At 43.8% G+C, this 18,805-nt stretch overlaps 1 protein-coding gene across 1 annotated transcript in view; it reads left to right on the forward strand.

Moving 5' to 3' along the window:
- CAPN13 (calpain 13) overlaps window positions 1-18,805 on the forward strand; it is a 42,339-nt gene that overhangs the window by 11,408 nt on the left and 12,126 nt on the right. The window contains exons 4-12 of the mRNA XM_074926497.1: window positions 3,666-3,799; window positions 5,642-5,816; window positions 6,663-6,734; window positions 8,462-8,547; window positions 10,351-10,425; window positions 11,250-11,413; window positions 12,862-13,010; window positions 16,082-16,239; window positions 17,824-17,860. Of these exons, the coding sequence (XP_074782598.1) occupies window positions 3,666-3,799; window positions 5,642-5,816; window positions 6,663-6,734; window positions 8,462-8,547; window positions 10,351-10,425; window positions 11,250-11,413; window positions 12,862-13,010; window positions 16,082-16,239; window positions 17,824-17,860 (1,050 nt within the window). The remainder of the gene's footprint in view (window positions 1-3,665; window positions 3,800-5,641; window positions 5,817-6,662; window positions 6,735-8,461; window positions 8,548-10,350; window positions 10,426-11,249; window positions 11,414-12,861; window positions 13,011-16,081; window positions 16,240-17,823; window positions 17,861-18,805) is intronic.

Genomic DNA, 18,805 nt, shown 5'->3' on the forward strand with positions numbered 1-18,805 from the left:
ATGGTTTGATTCTTCAGGACTAATTCCCAGTTCAGAATTTTGCAGAAAATCCCAAATTTTCTAACAATTCCTTGTGTTCCAGGTGGTGCAATCACACTTCAGGGAATTTGAAGCCCTTTTCTGAAAGCTATGACGCCAGAGGTACAGATACCAGCTGTTCAGATAGACTTGTGTACATACATGTTTTAGATGTCATTCTGGTGTCTGCTTTGATTTGGACAGTTCGTTATGACTGTCAGCACACCTGTGTTCTTTATCTGTTTGGACTGGTTTTCTGTTTCCCCATATACTTCACCTTGCCCTTTCAGCTCATGAAAACAGCTTGAAATTACAAACCCTTGGAGACAGATCAGAGGAACAGGCTTTTGATAGTTTGCAAAGAGATTTGTTTCAGAGAGAGGAGCAAGGCTTTTTAGTAAATCTCATTTTCTACCAACTCTTGAAATTCTCTGAATCTCCCAGAAGGGTGATTGGGATTGTAACTGGCAGGCCCTGCTTGCTTGTGAGTTGACCAAGTACCTTGTGGGACTAGAAGCACTTGCAGTCCCATTAAGCTCCAGAAGCTAAACTGGATGTAGAGGCAATCAGTATATACTCGGCCATTCATCATCCCTCTTTTTTCACAAATCTGTTTGTTATACACAGTTCAGTACCAAGCAGAGAGCTCTGACAGTGAGACTTCTTTGACCCCCTAGAGCTCTCATGGAGCAGCACCAGGAGGATTATCTTTCAGGCAGTCTAAATTTTACACTGTTCCTTTGTTCCTCAGAATACCAGATGTTTCTGTCTTGGCCCATTTCCAGCATGCAGAGGTGCACTGTATGAGATAAACCAGCTGAAGGGACACCAGTCTGCTTAAAACACACTAAAAGGATGCAAGCTAGATTGTCTTTCATGAGAGCTTTAAAAAAATTAGTTAGGAGAAATCCTTAAATCTTAAGCGGTATAAATACCTTACAGTATTTGAAAATGTTTCCCCTATCATCTCATCTGCAAATCAATGCAACTGTTTTTGGCTTTCCTTGAACAATAGACCCCTGAGAAAGCTACTCTGAATGGAAATGCTTCTCAGCAATGCCTTTCAGTTATTCCATCAAAGATATTTTACTGCCATCCACAGGCTAAGCCACCAGTGCTCAGTTCAGTGAAGAATCGCAAACAAGGCATATCACATGCTAATATAAAAAATTTAGCTTATCACTTTTCACCTTTTTGGATCTGGAGCACGTTGCCTCTCAGGAATACAAAGGGCTGCTCCAGCCTTCCTACACAACATCGGCTGTTGGGCTGCAAGAGTTATACTTCATCAGCTGCAGTTAAGATGGGTGACGTTTTTATCTAGGGAATAATTACAATGACATTATTTCACCAGGAATTAAGTTAGTCGCATGTTTATATAGGAATCACTTTCTCTGCCACAGAAGCTCTGATGCCTGTGAGGCAGGGTATGCCATGCATTGTGATATTGAGCGGCAGCAGCTCAGTCTGGGAAAAAACCCAGAAATATTCTGCAGGGACCACAGGAGGTTATGGCACAGTGCATCAACACAAAACAGGGGGGTCCTGCCCTGTGCATTAGTGTCTCTGCTCTTAGGAAGAAATTGATGAAATCTTTAAAGGCCCTAAGGGGTCAAGACCCCAGTTTCAGGACACACCCTAAAGGTGCCTTCTAGCACCGTGCAAAAGAGAGTGGTTGAAAGGCATGGGATTTTCACCTTGCCCAATTCCAGAACTGGATTTCTCTAAGGTTCCTGCCAAGGGAAGGAAAAAAGGAAGACAAATAACCACACAGTATTCCCTGTCTGACCAGCAGCACCCTAGGCGTGTTGTTGTCATCTTGCAACTGTCCATTTGTTTTTCCTCCTCTTCTAAGCATGGAAAAATCAAGTCCTAATTTGAAAGGCTCACCACAAATGTGGAAGCGAAGAACTTCCCCCTTTGGAGCCTGCCTATACAGGGATTCTTTGTTTCATTTACTATCATGTTCCCAGCTGCAGTACTTTAAATCCTGAGATTATAAAGAAATTTCATGATGCCAGACTCTCAATCCAAAAACTGGGGCCATTGGCCCTCTCTGAAGTCATATGGGAGAGAATGGCTTTTACTGTACCACTCTTGCACTCTCAGAGCATCCTAGGACTTTTCATGAGGTTTCTCATCCCTGTCGTGGCTTTTCCTGTCCTTCTCAGCTCAGGTAAAACTGAGATCTGAAAGTCTGCAAGTCAGGAACAAAGCAGCTCTCTTTATCGAGCTGAAGAAAATTACAGTGCTGCCTTCAGAAGGCCTCTAAGCTTGAGCTCCCTACCAAAGATGGGCAAGGAACTTGGCTTTTGAAAAAATGTTGCTTAGCGGATTTGGACTGGATTAAGCCCCACAGCCAGTTTTGTGTTGTTCTCCTGTTTGCCTGTTGTGTTTGCACATGCAGCAGCAGGGGGAGATGTGGCTGGATGTCACACCTTTTCTCCACACAGACCTGCTGCCAGGTGTTGACTGGTCACAGGAGGGCACATTAGGTGACCAGAAGGACATCTCCTTTTGGACTGTCCTTTTGCCCATCTCTGTTTTGGGCAGAGGACAGCCAGAGGCAGGCTTTTCCTCAAACCCCATCCTGTCAAAATTAATCAGAAGCCTCAAACCACTCCTGGAGCTCAAGTTCGGACAGTCCAACCCTGCCACCTCCTGCTGCCACTAACGTAGGAAGTGAGAGGCTGGGGTGAGGCAAAATGTAAGTAGGATCAAACCTGCTTTTGGCTTAGCAGACTATAAGCTGCTTTGCTGCTGGGCAGATCTGGTCTTGTGCTTTTCTAACAGAACAGCTCATTTTGGGGTTTTTCATTGACCAAAGCTGTTGAAATAAAATCATGCTAGACTAAATCTATTGCTGGCATACTTCCACTGGAGTCCTTAGCATTACCGCAAATAAGAGCTTGGCCTCTTATGATTGCGACTCATGCTAAGCTACATTAATCTGCTAATGACTCTGGAAATGGCTCCTTTAGTTCATCCCCACAGATCTCTTTCCCTTTCTTCTCCCTTGAAAGGTTTCATCAGCTGGATCAGCTGGAGAAACACCTGCTCTGTCCACATGCTGGAGAGACCTCCTGTGTCCTCCTCATCTATCAAGGAGATGGATAACACCTCAGAACAGTCTTTAGTCACTACACTGTCCCCGTCTGTGACAGCATGTCAGAGTCTTAATTGAAACACAGAGGAAAGAAAATCTAGAGACTGGATCTTGACAGAGGCTCTCTGGCCAAGAGCTGTACTGCAGGGGAAAATCCAAGTGCAGCTGAGGAGTGAGGCTCACTGAACCATCTGCGTGATTGTTCTTTATCATCTTGAATGCTTGCTATCACCCAAGAATATTAGCATATTTCCCATGTTGAATCTTTCCTCCCACTGATTGCAGGACTATTTATATTAGTCGTCTTCTCCTGCCACTGGGAAATCCAGCTGCTTGGTAGATTGTTTAACAATGTGGACCACTGGCCTGAAACAGTTCGAGAGAAAACTTGCACATATTCATGCTTTAGATCAATTCCTGTGCTATTTCAAGTGGCTGTTGCTTGGCATGAATACTAGCTCTTAAGAGAGGTTCATTCTTTTCTCTTTCTTCCTTTTTGTTTTTTTGTTTTTTGTGTTTGTTTTTTTTTTTTAATTTCCAGTTCTGGCAATATGGAGACTGGGTGGATGTAGTGATAGATGACCGGCTACCATTCCTAAATGGAAGATACCTGTCTGTACAGCCTCGAACATCAAATGAATTCTGGCCATCCTTGCTGGAAAAAGCATATGCCAAGTAAATATACCCGGTCTATTCTTCAACCCAGTGCTGAATGCTTTCTCTGGCTTTACGCAAAGCATACAGGGAGGAGTTCAGGCTAACAGCTGTGTATGTTGTGCTGTGCTGTGCTTATGAAAGGAACTCCGGCTGCTTGCAAACATAGGGCCAACATAACCTGGAGATGTTGGTCTCAGGCTGAAGACCTAAATGTACCTAGTTCAACGCAGGGACGTTAATCCCTGAGAATTAAAATGAGAATTAAATTGAACCAGATAATGGCTGGTGACACAAAAGGGGCTGGGCATCTCCTTCTTACTTTAAGCAAACTTCTTTGCCTGTTTTCTTCTCCATATTTTTCTCTGTTTAAAACTGCAGACTCTGAGCAGGCATTACCTCTGTTTACAGTCACTAATCAGAGATCATGCAGATATTTGAAGCAGGCAATGAAAGGAAATATGACTGAAGAACATGCCCAGGCACACCACATGCACTCCTGTGAGTCTCTGGTAAGCTCTCACTTCATGCAGAGAGCTCTGATTCTTGGCTGAGGTCCCCAGAGTACTGAAAGGTTAATAATGATTAATAAAGAGACAATAATTTTAAAAAAATTCTCTGAGGAGTGAAGGGATCAGAGTGTGGTCCCTCAGCATCTGTAACATTGCCCATTATTAAATACACTGAAGAGAAATTCCTGTGCTAGGGGCAGTATGAAGGACTGGAACTTGGTACCCATGCCCTACATCAAGCTGGTGTAACATTGGCAATTCAGTAAAGAGGAGCTGAAGAAGAGAGCTAATTGTTTTGGCAGATTTGGTCAGGAATGAGCAAATGTTAAAGCAGCATCTGAGCAACTCAGGAATAGGATACATTTTGCCCTGAGATATCTCAGAAAAGTTGACTCAGGATTCAGTATCAATTTGCTGCATAAGATTTTAATTACAAAGCAAACCAAACCTCTATTAAATTAAAGTTGCAAGCGATGCTGTTTATGAGATTCCCATTTGAGAAGTTTTTCCCCAGTGCCCATGACAAATTCTTTTCATCAGTGTAGGACAAGGACAACCCTTCAAAATACAATTAGCTGCAGACTTCATTTGATTACATTCATTAAATACAGTGTGTATGGTGGGGTTTAACAGCATGCTCTACCTGCTCTAAGTACAGCATGTTCCAGCTTATTTGCTGTCTCAATAAAAGGCACACGATAAAAACAACAAGGACTGTGTTGGCAATATTAAATTATTATCCTATTACTGCACTCTAGCAGAGTGAATTGGGAACAGTGCTGAAAACTTGTTTCTGTCTTGCCTTGGGAGCATGTGCAAATACCTTCACCTCTCTCTTCTTCCTATTTCTCATTTGCAAAAGTGATTTTTACCATTTTTGTGATGAGTCATGACAAAATACAATGTAGAAACTAACAGTTCAGCTCCATTTGATATGAAAGATCCATTTAAACTAGTCACCCTTGATTTACTTCCTGTTCAGAAGGAGGAAGCCGAATACTTTGAAATGCAGCTCATCTCCCTAAAATGTCTGCTTTGGCATGAGATGCACCTTATTATTTTCCAGTGTCTGTACATGACTCTAGACAGCTGCCTCATGTATGGGTGAATACATAAAAAAAAGTCCCTCTTTGCCTCATTCATTCCACAGGACATGTGTTGTGTCTGGCCATGTATTTCAGTCACATTTCCTTTCATCACCTGGCCCCAATGTCTACACACCCTGGGCTCACCCCATGCTTATCACCTCGATGTGTGTGTCCATTTTGGAAACCATCACTGTGCATTGTTTGTTAAAACACAGTGTAAGGACTAATTAACTTTTTTTTTTTTTTTTTTTTTTTTTTTTCAGGTTGAGGGGCTCCTACCAGAACTTGCATGGAGGCTACCTTTCTGATGCTTTAGTAGACCTCACAGGTGGAGTCCAAATGGAATTTTCATTGAAGAATCCCCCTCCTGATCTGGAAGAGATACTGAAAGCAGCTGATAAATCTCAGTGTCTGATGGGGTGTAGCACCTCAGGCTCGGTGAGTCACAGGGCCAGTAGCAAGCCTTTTTTGGTTTACCATATTTGCATAAAGATTGCTCTTTTGAGTGAAAAAGGAAGTACATAATCACTCCATGCAATAGTTATAGTTTTTGGATACCAGAAGAGATCTTTGGCAGCAGAAAGTACATAAGGTTATGCAGTAAGGAATGTATAAGGTAGATGTAGATGGATTGATCTGCCAGAGAGGGGTCTGTGGCTTTTCTCCTGGATAATTCTACTGTGATAGAGTGGTATTCTCTTGCAGCAGGGCTGATTTTGGCCTCATAGCTTTGTGATTGATTATAGCAAGGCCAAAAAATACCTTTCTTCTGTGAGAGGATGCTATTATCACATTGTGATTTGCAAGCTACTAGTATTAATGCTGGGAAATTGTAAACAGCTTTCTGATGCTTCCCTTACAGCATGTAAGGGAAGACTGCAAAGTATGTGACATTGCTCCTGTAGTGTCTGGTTTATCAGGACACGGAGCTCAGCTGTTGCAAACAAGCTGAGTAGTAGCCCCTCAGCTCAGGTGGCTGATGCTGGGCTGTGAGTGGCAGGGAAATACTGCCAGTGACCCAGTCCAGATCATTCTGCAGTTGCAGCAGCTCTGGACCATTGACTTGCAAATATGTAAAGACCTGTAGTTTTGTTAAATTTACTAGCCTGCTTCTGGCTGCAGTGGGAACAACAGACACATTCCTCTGGAGCCAGTGTGTCTGAGATACTGCGGTGGTCAAACCCAAATCTTTTTCTGCCATGCCAAGTGACTGTTCTGGGAGCTCATGGCTGTACCTTTGCTGTCTGACAGAGAGCTAAAAGCTGTGCTTTCTCCCTTCTGCAGCTGAAGAGGAACATAGAGGTGAGGAATGGGATTGTACAGGGTCATGCCTACACTGTCACAGGAGCTGTGAAGGTAAGATCAAGGACTTGTTGCTGCCTGGTGGTCTTGACCTGGTGATCTACTACAGGGCAGTCACACTGCTGTTCCATTCAAAGTAATTTTAATTAGCTTCACACTTAGGAGGGATTGCTGAAAGCACATAGTTCAAATTCCAGGAGTTGGAAAGATTCTGGCACAATGGGAAGAGGGAGGTTATCTGAATCCTATAATCTTTTCTAACGGAAAAATGCAACTTAAATTCACTTTTGTTTTGGGACACTTCAACAGCAAATACAGCATTTCTGGGGATTTTCATTCCATGCTGACTCTTAAAAAATTCACTTTTCTTGTTTCAAATGGGAATAGAAGCACTGGCTGAAATTGTGGGATTTGTCATATGATGCAAATCTACATATGTTCAGCTCAATCACAAGCTGTCAGAAATCACTGTGTGAAAAGTAAATAACTTGCTGCTTCAAGAACAGCATTTCTCCATCTTTCAAAGCTGTTCTACTCATGCAGAAATTCTCCTGGCTAGATATTAATATTGCTGATCTGAAAACAGGACCAATTTATCACACAGATCAAAAGAAATGAAGGATTTTTTACAATCAGAAGTCAAAACATGTCTTACCCCAGTAAGCTGTAGCACACACAGGGAGAGTTAACAGTGAGCAAGGCCAAGAAAGAAACCAAACAGTGGCTATGCTATCAAGCAAGATAGCTACCTACAACACATTTTAATCTCAGAACCTAAAGTATTTTGGAAAGGCGACATTCTTTTCCCTAAGATATTTTCTCCCTTCTCCCCCTCTCTTCAATGGTTTCCTGTGTGAGCTTGGCTTTAGTCCATAGCCCTTCATGTCATGGCATGCTTTGTGCCATCATCAGTCGGTGTGCTGCTTCTAGGAGGCTCCAAAATGGAAGGATGGGGGTTGCCAGGCTCCAGAGAAGGCCCCAGCTGGCTATCCCCAAGAAAGGAGAGGAAGCAGGCTGCTCCAGCTTCCTGCTGCTCATGATGTGGGCCGAGAGGAGAAACAGCCTTTGCCCCACCTTATAGGAGTGTCAAGGCATCCAGGGCGGTGTCCTGCGGGCAAACGGTCTGAGGTTGGCCAGGGCCTGGGCCTTTGCCTGAGAAGAGACTACCATGGTATTTGTTTCCAGCACTGCCTGTGTGCGTAAGGAGAGGTGGAAACTAAAGGTTTGCTTCTCCTTTCCACTTCCACCATTTTGGCTTCACTGGTGAAGGTGAATTGCTTCTTGCTTAAACCAGTGACAGCAAGAAGAGAAAAGCACCAGAAACTCCAGCTGTTGGAAACCACAGTACTGTAGATTTAGAGCCACAGATTCTGTTTATCATCATCTCTCCTGCTGACTGTCAACATTCTCTCCAGGCAGTCTGATGACCTCGTTCCTCAAAGTATCTGCCTTTGCTGACTCACAGAATCAGATGTGCAGTATTAGGCACCAGTATTTCCCAAGGCCGTTGAAGTCATGTGGTGTGGCAGAAATGCCACTGCTTCCCTTTGTGTCAGCTATTCACTGTCCTCAGGAAAGCAAAGTGGGTTCAGTTTTCTCCCACACGTCATTCCTTTATGATGTAGCAAGAGGCATTAATTTTTACCTGCAGCCAAATAAGATCAGAAGTTAAACCAGGTCTCCAAGGTATAGAAGAAGATCAATTTTATTACCAGTCTCTTCACTGAATATCACAATTGTGAAAAGCTGTGACTGAGTTTATATTTCTTTCCTCTTTACAGATACACTACAAGAATGGCTGGAAACATATAATCAGAATCTGGAATCCGTGGGGCCATGGGGAGTGGAAGGGGCCCTGGTGTGATGAGTATGATCTTCAAACTTTAATCTCATAAGCATAGTCATTCTTTTATAGGCTTGTTGTAAAGGATGTCTACCTTGCACCCGTAATAATGAAGCAGACATTTCTAAACCAATTCATTGCAAGTGTTATTTCCATCTGCAAAGCAACTGTCCAAAGAAATCCAATCCAGGGAAAACTAATGCAGCAGTGGTTTTATATGTGCTGCTTACTAGGCCTAGCTCAGGTATCCCTTTTTGTCTATGTGTAAATTTTTCCCAGTAGGTAATTCCAGATAAGTCATGGCTGAAGGAGTTGTTATTACCTGAAATAAACTCTGACTGTGCCCCTAGATGGTGGCTGACTGCTTCTATTGAATTCTGCAGCAATTGTACATCCACCTTCCTGCTCCTTCTTCCCCTCCCATGAGTCTGAATCTGGGAAGAGGATGGTTAGCAGAATCCATGAGAGTAGGGCAGTATTTTTATGCAGTATTGAACACAGAGAGACAAAAATGTCTTTAGTTATTGCAAAGGCAAAATGCTGCTGGATGGCTTGAACTGATTCTTTAGATACTGCACGCAGCTTTGGAGATGCAAGGGCCAATTTGCTGTTGTGTGTATAAACTAACCTCTTTTGTGAGGAAAGGAATGAAACAGAGTAGGACTGCAACAGTGTTTTGTAAATAAATAATGTTAGTTTTCCTGGTGGAACTGCATCAGTGTTTTCCTGACTAGAGATATGTTCATGTGTCACTCTTACGTGATTTAATAGCATCCCACCTCTCCCTGTTGCTAGGAACACTCACAACTTCTCTGCTGAGAAAAGTCAGGCTAGCGTGTTGTGTCTGGATGGGTTGGCGGGTGGTGCAGACATGTTTAAGGCTGGGATAACAGCTATCTGCTCAGACAGCATCCTCCCGTTTTTTGGAAGAGTGAACTATAATCCTAACTGTAATTGAAATGTCAGTAGAGCGCATTTGCAGGTAAGCTGCATAAATCAGTAAATTATTGATTCATGCTCTGTTTATTTATCTTAAACTCTGCAGAAAGTACAATTATCACTTAATTATAAACATGCTGCTTAAGAACAACACATTTGACTGGCTAATGTGCCCTCTACATGTCATTGTAATATCAGCACTTCGGAGTGCTATGCCTTGGTACCTCACTAACCTCGCCAGCACGGGGAGAGGTGACTGGGGCTTGGAGGGCAGAGGCAGAATTCCCCATCCCATGGTGGGCAACTCAGGCAAAGCAAAGATGCAGAGCTCTGTACACTGGCCTTGGCTGTGAAGGTATCAAGCACGGTCCTGTTCCCAACATGCAGTTTGCTCACCTGTCCTGCTCTCATGGCTGGGATTGTTTAGTTTAAGGAGGAGAAGGCTGAGGGGAGACCTCATCACTCTCTATGACTACCCGGAAAGGACATTGGAGAGAGGTTGGTGCTGGTCTCTTCTCACAGGTGATTAGTGACAGAACAAGAGGGAATGGCTTTAAACTCCAACAGGGGAGGTTCAGACTGGACATTAGGAAAAAAAAAATTCACAGAAAGAGTGGTCAGACAGTGGAATAGGCTGCCCGGGGAGGTGGTGGAGTCACCATCCCTGGGTGTGTTTAAGGGTTGTTTAGATGAGATGTTGGGAGATACGGTGTAGGGGAGAACTTTGTAGAGTAGGGCTGATGGTTGGACTCGATGATCACAAGGGTCTTTTCCAACCTGAATGATTCTGCGATTCTATGACTTAACGGGCTGGTTAGAGAAATGGGCTGGCCAAAGAGATGGAAAATTGTGCCTCACATCTGCTTGTTGATTTGTTCCTGTTTGCAGCTCTCCTCAGTGGGACCATGTTGAGCCTAAATGCAGAGAAGCCCTCCTCAGAAATAAGGATGATGGAGAATTCTGGTATTTCCCTATCAATCCTTCTGTCTACCAGGTTTTCTCTTTGGATTTGTTATGAAAAAAGGTCATTTAAGCAGTTCTCTGCTCTTAGTGATGGCTCAAGGCACCCTGTGTTAGCTGTGTGTAAACAGCAAATCAGAGGGAACAAGACCTGGAGAAGTGGAGCTGGCCAAGATCAAGTAAAAAGCTGGTGAAAAAAATGAAAAGTGAGAGAAGTAAAAATCCAGCTCCCTGAAACTTAGTCATTTGGTCACACTGCCCTTCCCCATAACGTGCCTAGCTTGAACCTTGGCCTGCCTGGCACTTGGGGTTACAGGTGGCTGAGCAGGTTGTAGAGCTTGTGCACTTGGCTGCTCTGCAGGTGCTTGTGGTGTTTCACTGCCTCTTGATTACTCTCAGATCCAGTTTCACCATGTGTGAGCCATCCTTTAGAAAAGCTATTATTATTCAGGAAGTGCACACTTGCCCCATGAGGCTCTGAGGAAAGCAGGGGAACAGCAGACTGGTCTGACATAGACACTGCAGGATTGAGTTTGGGGCAGGACACTGCAGAAGGACAAAGCAAGGTGCAGTGGCAAAGATGTGCTGGAGACAGCAGGGCTCCACCTAGGTTCCACTGAACATGCCCTATAATTTCCCTGGGGCTTTAGGTGCAGTTAGGGCAGTCCAAATGCACTGAGAGCTGACCTCTTCTGCAAGGTATCAGGCAGCCCAGCTACAGCCTGCAGTGCTCTCTGTAATCTGCTGTTAAAGACGTGGGGGTGAACATGAGTGAGTGCCTGACCTGTGCCTCAAACTGAAAGGTGAGATTTTCTCCTTCTCTGCAGGATGTCCTGTGAAAACTTCCAGGAGCAGTTTTCCTGGCTGTATGTATGTAACAGCACCCCAACTTTTCTGGACTTCGGAGATCAGCACTGCACAAAGTGGTCTGTGGACAGCCACATCAACCTGTGGAGTCCAGTCCTTGCCACAGGCAGGAACTATTCCCCAGGTAATGAACGCTCACTGCAGTCACCCAGTCCTCTCCTCCTCTCCTCCCCTCCACTGGTGCTTACAGTGAAACATTCACTCTGAGCACCAAATTGCAGAAATATTGATTGCTGGTTGTTAATGCCTGCCCTTTTCCATTACAGCACCTATCAGCTAAAGATGCAGAAACAAAGCAGCAGCAGTGGCTGCTGAGTTAAACCAGGAGACTTTTGGTTTAGAGACACTGAACTTTTTAAATCAAAATGTGTTTGTCTGTCTTCTTTCAGGCAGGTGCTGGGGTGTTATTGGGGACCTCTGAAATTAAATGGATATGAAATGAAAGAATTGTGCTACAAAACTCTATTTTCGAAGGTAGAAAGGCTCTGAGCAGATAAGACCAGTGTTTTTACTGCCTGTGCAAGGACTCTTCCATCATTGCAAGCTCCAATTATTAGTGGTATTAAAAAAACCCCAAATTATCTTCTCAGCATATCTTTTTTTTTTTTTTTTTTACAGCTACATCATTATTTCAACTCTGTGTTTTTAATCTAAAATGGTAGCATGTGGTCAGTGAAGTAGCTTCGTTTTTCTGCAGTGCTGATCCCTGATTTAGCAGCAAACAGGTTTTGGCTTACAGGTTTCAGCCTCCTCCTCATAACCTTGATTGTCATGTCTCACGGAGTGATAACAAAGCAATGCCTCTGCTGCTGCACACCATGGGCACTGGGGTTGAGTGAGAAGGTACAGGGCCTGAACTGAGAGCATGTGGGCAGAGCCATTTTCCTTGGAACTGTGTTTTTCACCAACCCTCTAGTAAAGTTCCTGTCCAAGTACAATCGCATTAATTGTAAATTGCATCTTTCAAGGCCACCCAACACACCTACATGGCTTAAAGTCTAGACTGGTTTAAGCAGATACTGACTTCTAAGTCCCTTTTCCCCAGGTTGGGCATCTTACTGCTTTCTTATCAGGGATGCTTCCTGTTAACCAAAATGTTGGCCAAGAAGAAGCCTTTCCCCTCTGGTGCTCAACAGTCTGTCTTGTCCATCACAAACACTAACAGGAAGGAAGGGGAGGATAGCTTTGGACCATTTTGTCTTTTTCTTTTATGTGTTCATGATCTCCAAGCCACAGTCCTTTTCACCTCAGCCACTAGGCTGATTAAGAATCACTGCTTTTGTGCCTCAGGGAAAGTGCTCCATGGAGGTGAAGCAGATGTAGCGAGGCTGAGAAATCTGCATGACTTATGACTTTGCCAGAGATTTCTAGAATGATTAATGTGCAATTAGTTTAACTCCAGATGCCTCAAGTCCTGCTGGTAATGTAGAGGCTATAGTGCTCTGTTGTATTGAAAGGATCTTGGAACAGTAACTACCTATTCCTCTGGGTCTATTATAAGCAAGATCTTACACAATAGGTTACTGTGGGGACATCTGTGTGGCTACTATTAATCTATTAACACTTTCTCAGCAGGTGCAGTTTCAACAAACCCTCAGTATTTTTTCAAAGTGCCAGATTATGACTCAAAACCCTATAATGTAGTCATTTCACTCATGCAAAAACATGCTGAGGATATGCACAATGCAAAAACCCTGAAGATTGGCTTTTTGATCACCATGGTAAGCACACTCAGGTATCATGTAGGCACTGTTGTCTTCTGTGTTGCTTATTATACCTGTACGTGGAAGTGAATGACTGAATTTCCTTTTGGGCTATAAAAAGAGAACAATCAGTATTTGGAGTGAATTTCTGGATGCTTTCTACTGTAGAACATCACAGGAAAAGTAGAGTTAGGCAGGCTCAACCTAAAGTTTTCTTTATTCGTGTTTTATGAGAGGAAAGGTTGAAGATTTAGTTCTGTAACATCCCAAAATAGCCCTGGGAAACTCAGGGAGTCCCCAGGTTACAAGATGTGCCAAGGCAATATCCTCTGTGCCCAGCAGTACTGGTGACTTTCCTTGCTGTCCTGGCACAAGACATGACAGCCAGCACTAACCACAGCGCTTGAGCAGTACTCCAGGTCTAGTAGGGAAGCAAATGGCCTCTTGTTCCCCAAAGCGGGTCTGTCTTGCTCATCCCCTCTTTTGTATGACAGAAATGCCGTGCAAAACCCATTTACAAAACACATGCAAGGCTTTGCTCAAGACTGGTGCAGAGGTAATCCACTAAGATACCTGGGACCTCCACTACAATTTCCCTGTTTTTTTTTTTCTTGGTGACTGTCCAGGGAGGTGCCATTTCAAGGGCAGCTGTTGTCAGAGCATTACCAGACTTACGGAAAGCTCAGTTGCTAGTGCGGATGGATGCTAGCCTTTTCCAAAAGTTTTTGTTGTTGGCTGAGGAGGGTGGGAGGGCGTTGTTCTTAACCTGAACAACAAAAGAAAAGAAACAGAGACTGCTATGACCCTAACTTCACATTCTCCCGATCACTGGAGAGGTTTGCCCTAGTCCCAGACTTTGAATAATTGATGCCATAAGTCTAACAGCTCCTCATAAATGAAGAGCTTGGCTTTGTAGCTTGTAAAAAACAGTGTTAGAGAAATAAAAGATGTCATAAAAAGAGCATCCCTCCAGCAAGTGGAACTCACTATCCCTATGCAAGGAGATCCTCTGCCCAGTGCAGATATCAGGCCTGCAGGACTCCATGGGGCCAGCTGTGCCACTCAAAAAGATCTGCTGCTCCTGGTAAATGGGGAACTCACTCCTTCCAGCATCCTCCTCAGCTGTCCCCCAACAGTTTCCAGACGTGGAGATCCCTACATGCTCTTGCATGGTGTGTATCTGCCTTAATTAGTTACTCATTTTAACAGAAATGACCCTCACTGGGAGGTGATAGCATAGGTCTTGGATCCTTTGAAAAGAGGTTGTTTAATTAGGAAGCAGACCAGGGGACAGATTTGCTCTATTCTTGCTTTATAGTTAAAATTTCTTTCTTCCCCTCCAGCTGATGCTCAGGTGTGTTCATTTAGTTTTTCTCTCTTGGTATCTTCCCAAGGATGTATGAAATTTGATGAGTATCTCAAGTCTGTATGACATAGCCTCTGCAGGCTGTCAGCCCATAGCTCACCTTGGGCTCAGTTTGGGCTTCTTATCCTAGATGATCTCTTATGCAGGAGTTGAAGGGCAAGGTCAGAACAGACTATTACTAGAGACACCAGGATTACTGCGGAGCACCTGGTCAGTGAGGGAAAGGGGACAGCTATGCTGCTCTGTCACGCCATAGTTTTTAGCAATTTAACAAAACTGGTACAAATCCACACAGCAGATTATACAGAAAGTATTGCCCCATGGACACATCTTAAGTATTTTAACATGAGAGCTGGTCTACCAGCTCCTCACAGCCAGCCCAGTGTGCTGCCCTGGTAGCAACAAAAGCCAAGTCCAGGAGCTAAAACCAGGGTAGGTACAGTGCTATTCCCTCAGTTTATTTCCCAGTGTCTAGCCTCAATGCCTGAGGGAAGACAGAGGTGGCATCTTTGTGCATATACATTTACAAGGGGTTTTCTTTGCACAACGAGAGTACAATTGTTAAGGTCTGTGTGACTTCACTCTTCCTCCCTGAACTGCTTTCACTGCCATTATTCATTAGCAGCATCATTCATTGTTCTCTACCTTTTGAGGTGAATCAAATTGTTGCTGTGAAGTAAAAAGTATATTATACCTTGGCAGGATGCAAACCAGAATGGACATATCTGATAGCTCTAGGAAGCCTTTGATTAAATATAGACGTGGAACACTAATACCTGGCTGTGAGGGAAGTTTAATGTTGTGTGATAGAGTTGAGCAAGGTATAGAGGCTGATTCTTATCTCACACTGGTTTTGACTCCACTGAGATATTAATCTGCTTCTGCTTTTTACCAGAAGGAATGTGAAATGAGACCCAAAAGTAAAAAAAGAATTACACCGTTTATTTCTTTGCAGCACTGCCCATTTCTATCTGCTCAAGATCCGACCCATAATACTTGGCAGTCTACGTACCTCCCAGCTGTCTGTAACAGTAGTCATCTTTTTTTTTTTCTCCCAAAATAGCAGTTTTATGTTATTTTCTCCCAAAGGCATGGCTCATAAATAACTCTGCCACGCTGTATAACCATTCTAAATGGAATTTATACATGCTGATGTATTTTGGGGAATATGTTTAGTAAGGGTTTTTTATTATGCTATCTTTACATGTCATCATAGTAATAGCAGTTGCATTATATTTGTTTCGTCTCAGCAAAAATACTGGAATAACAGAAGAAAGATCAGAATATTTGTTTTCTTTTGACACTTGCTGGAAGGTTTGTGTTGTGATTCTTGAAGCATTGTCATCTGGGTGAGATGCTTAGTGAGCTCTCTGACCATTCTGAGTCACTCTAGATGTCAGGAAAGTTTTAGTAAGAGTATTCATCCTTGATTGCTTCATGAACTCCAGTCTGCTTAATGTTAATTGAAGTTCTCTTCAAATCGACTCACAATCACTTTGCCTTCTGTTTCTTTCAGTTCTTCCACTTGTGTGCATTTTTTATGTGTCCTTGAACAAAGTCTGTCACCTGGATGGGCTTTTCGTGCCACTAGGGAGGTTAAGGCATTTTAGATGCAATGTATAGTTAGAGAACAGTGGGAATGTAAGGCTGCTGTGGATGCACTTCCTCATTTGCTTTGGTTCCTGACATGGAGGAGAAATAACCAGCTATGTTTTTCTTTCAGGAGAACTCCAAAGTTCTGGAACAATTTTCCCGGACTCGAGATGTAACCAAATACTTTACCTTGAGCCCAGGAACCTATGCTGTTGTTCCTGCTACTACAGAGGACCAAGAATTTGAATTCCTCTTACGAATTTTCATGAAGAATCAAGACTACAATGAGTAAGATGACAAGTACTCCTTAAAGGCCCCAGACTTACAGTGTACAAAGATGTAACAATTTCATGTCAAGATAACTAATGTGGCAATTTGCTTTTAACATACTCTAGAAGCATGTTGGGAAGACACAGACAAGAGTTAAGCACCATGTTGAGAGGGATCAGATGTATAGTCAGATGCACAGGGGTGGCCACTGCAGAACAGGGCAATACCTCATCTGCAATGACCAAGAGTCTCAGCTTTGGTACAAAGAGCCACAAAAGTGAACAATAAGTGTGAGATATGCCCCCTCTGCCCCAATTGTGGGGATATATCTCTTTACTGAAAGGAGGACTGAGACCTTGTTTTTCTTAACATCTGCTATGTAGTTTCTTATGTTTATGCCAGCCTGACGCCAGACAGATCAGGTTCCATTCTATTCAGAGGGGGACCTAGAGAAGGAAAGAGTGGTGAAAGGCCTTGATCCTTTCACCTAGTCATCTCACAGACAGGCTAATAGGGCTCCCTGTGAGTACAAGAGGAACCTTGAAGACAAGTTTAGTGGGAAAATGGTATCTTAGTTCATGCAAAGGCAGTTATTATCACATTTTCAGATAAATATCTGGGTGTGCTTTAAGTAAAGAGCAAGCCCCAGCACTCAGCCTTACCAAATGACCTTCAAGCATCAGATGTGCAGCGGCTTTCTTTCAGGAAGTTTTATAGTAGAGGTGATTGCAGATCTTAACTCACAGGCCCATATCTTAATAATGAGATTGTTTTCTAGGCTTTGGCCTCTGACAAAAATAGCCCAGAACAAACTAAGGCAACTCCTTAGTTATGGAAAACAAATATGAGAAGTCTGTGTTTTGGGCTGGACTGCCTTCAGCATGATGAGTCATGCACAAGATTGCTCAGCCTTGGAAGGTAGCACTTTCCAGGAGAGATTCTGACCCTCACAGACCTTCCTGAGCTAGGTCACGCATGGGTATCCTCCTCCTGTGAGTCTGTGCAGCACTAACCTATATAATAGCACAGATGCTATGAAAATAGCATCTGGCTTACCTAATTTCTCTACCAAAAGCAAAACTCAAGTATTCAGTGTTATTAAGTGAGTTTCAGAAGGAATGATGGCCCCATCTCAATTTCAGGTGGTCTGCAGACATTTAAAAGATGTTGCCTTTTAATAGCCAAGATGCTGGTTTTATTCCTACTAAATTAGGCAAAGAGAAAGCAGGTGAAAATTTCATATGTCTCAAGGCAGGGCAGCCCTGTGTTCTGTGTGGTGAGGTTAGTCCTGGCATGCTCAGAGTGAGACAAGTGACCCTTTCTCTTCTGCTGGTGCCAGCAGGGTCAGCTCGAGGAAGGCAGTGGCCCCAGAGCATCCAAGAGACTCAGGCCTGCTCATGTCTGTTTGCACAGAGAATCCTAAGACTGGTGCAACAGGCTTGGCTGAACTGGGACAGGCTGGGCGGTGTGGGTCCTGGGCACCCTGTGGGGCCCTGGGCTGCATGAGTGCTCCTGTTAGTGCCTGCCTTCTGCCACATCTGCAGATCAGTGCTCTGAAAAGGCAGCTTCTCTCTCAGTTTGACTCTTGTAACTCTTTTCTAGGAACTCAAACTTCCCGCCCAACCCGGTGCTGCCAATGGTAAGAAACTCTGAAAGCTGATGTAGATACTGGTGGTGGTGGATGTTTCCCGGAGAGCTGACCATTCAGTAGCCACCTATACTGACTCCACTTCTTCCTTCCCACACACCAGACAGACACCACTCTGCTCTTCTCTCCTTTCACCACCCAGCACCTATTCCAGAGTTTGACTCTGGCACCCTGAAACCTTGCTGGTGACCAGCTGGGGGTACCTCTCTGGAGAGACGGGAGTGACAATGAAGCACTTCCTCTTCACACGTCTCTTCAGATTTTTGAAGGAAACAAATCTTATACAGTCCCCCTAGCATCCTGTCCATCTATCCTTTTCACCTTGCCACCTTTAACACTTTGACCAAGCAAATACAGCAGGGGTGAGAACATTTCAAAGATACTAAATTCTTGCAATGTCTGTAAAATGGGTATGTATCCAAGGAGGAGAGAGGGGAAAACGTTGATGAAAATGTCACAGCTTGAGTTTGACCTCTTTTTAAAAGACCTCGTACCTGAGAGCAGGTCATGCATGCCTTCCCCATGGGAATGGTTTTGATTAAGTGCCTGAACCCTATAAAGCACAGGAGTCCATAAAAGTGAGGCCCAGCGCAGATATCTTCTGATCATCAGAGTATCTAGAGAGATGGAAGAGGATTTATACTTTGAAACTGGTTGTGCCTCTAGTTCAACCTACATTTTAGCCTGTTCAGCAACCATCTGTTGCTGGACTTCCTCGTTGTGAACTGTGCAAACTGCCAGAGCTGTTCCAGTCCATGCTGCTGTCTCAGTGGTTGCTTGCAAAATCCTGCTGCTGAGAGAGGCTGCTATTTATAGCAGTGTAAACTCAGCGCAGGTCTTTGAAGCCGAAGGTGTAAAGCGGCTTCAGGAGAACAGAAAACAGAGTCCTTGCCTTGTGATTCACTTTCCAGCCTGCAATTAAGCCCCATTAGAGGG

This window comes from Athene noctua, chromosome 1, assembly GCF_965140245.1.
Source record: "Athene noctua chromosome 1, bAthNoc1.hap1.1, whole genome shotgun sequence".
In the NCBI taxonomy this organism is placed as follows: Eukaryota; Metazoa; Chordata; class Aves; order Strigiformes; family Strigidae; genus Athene; species Athene noctua.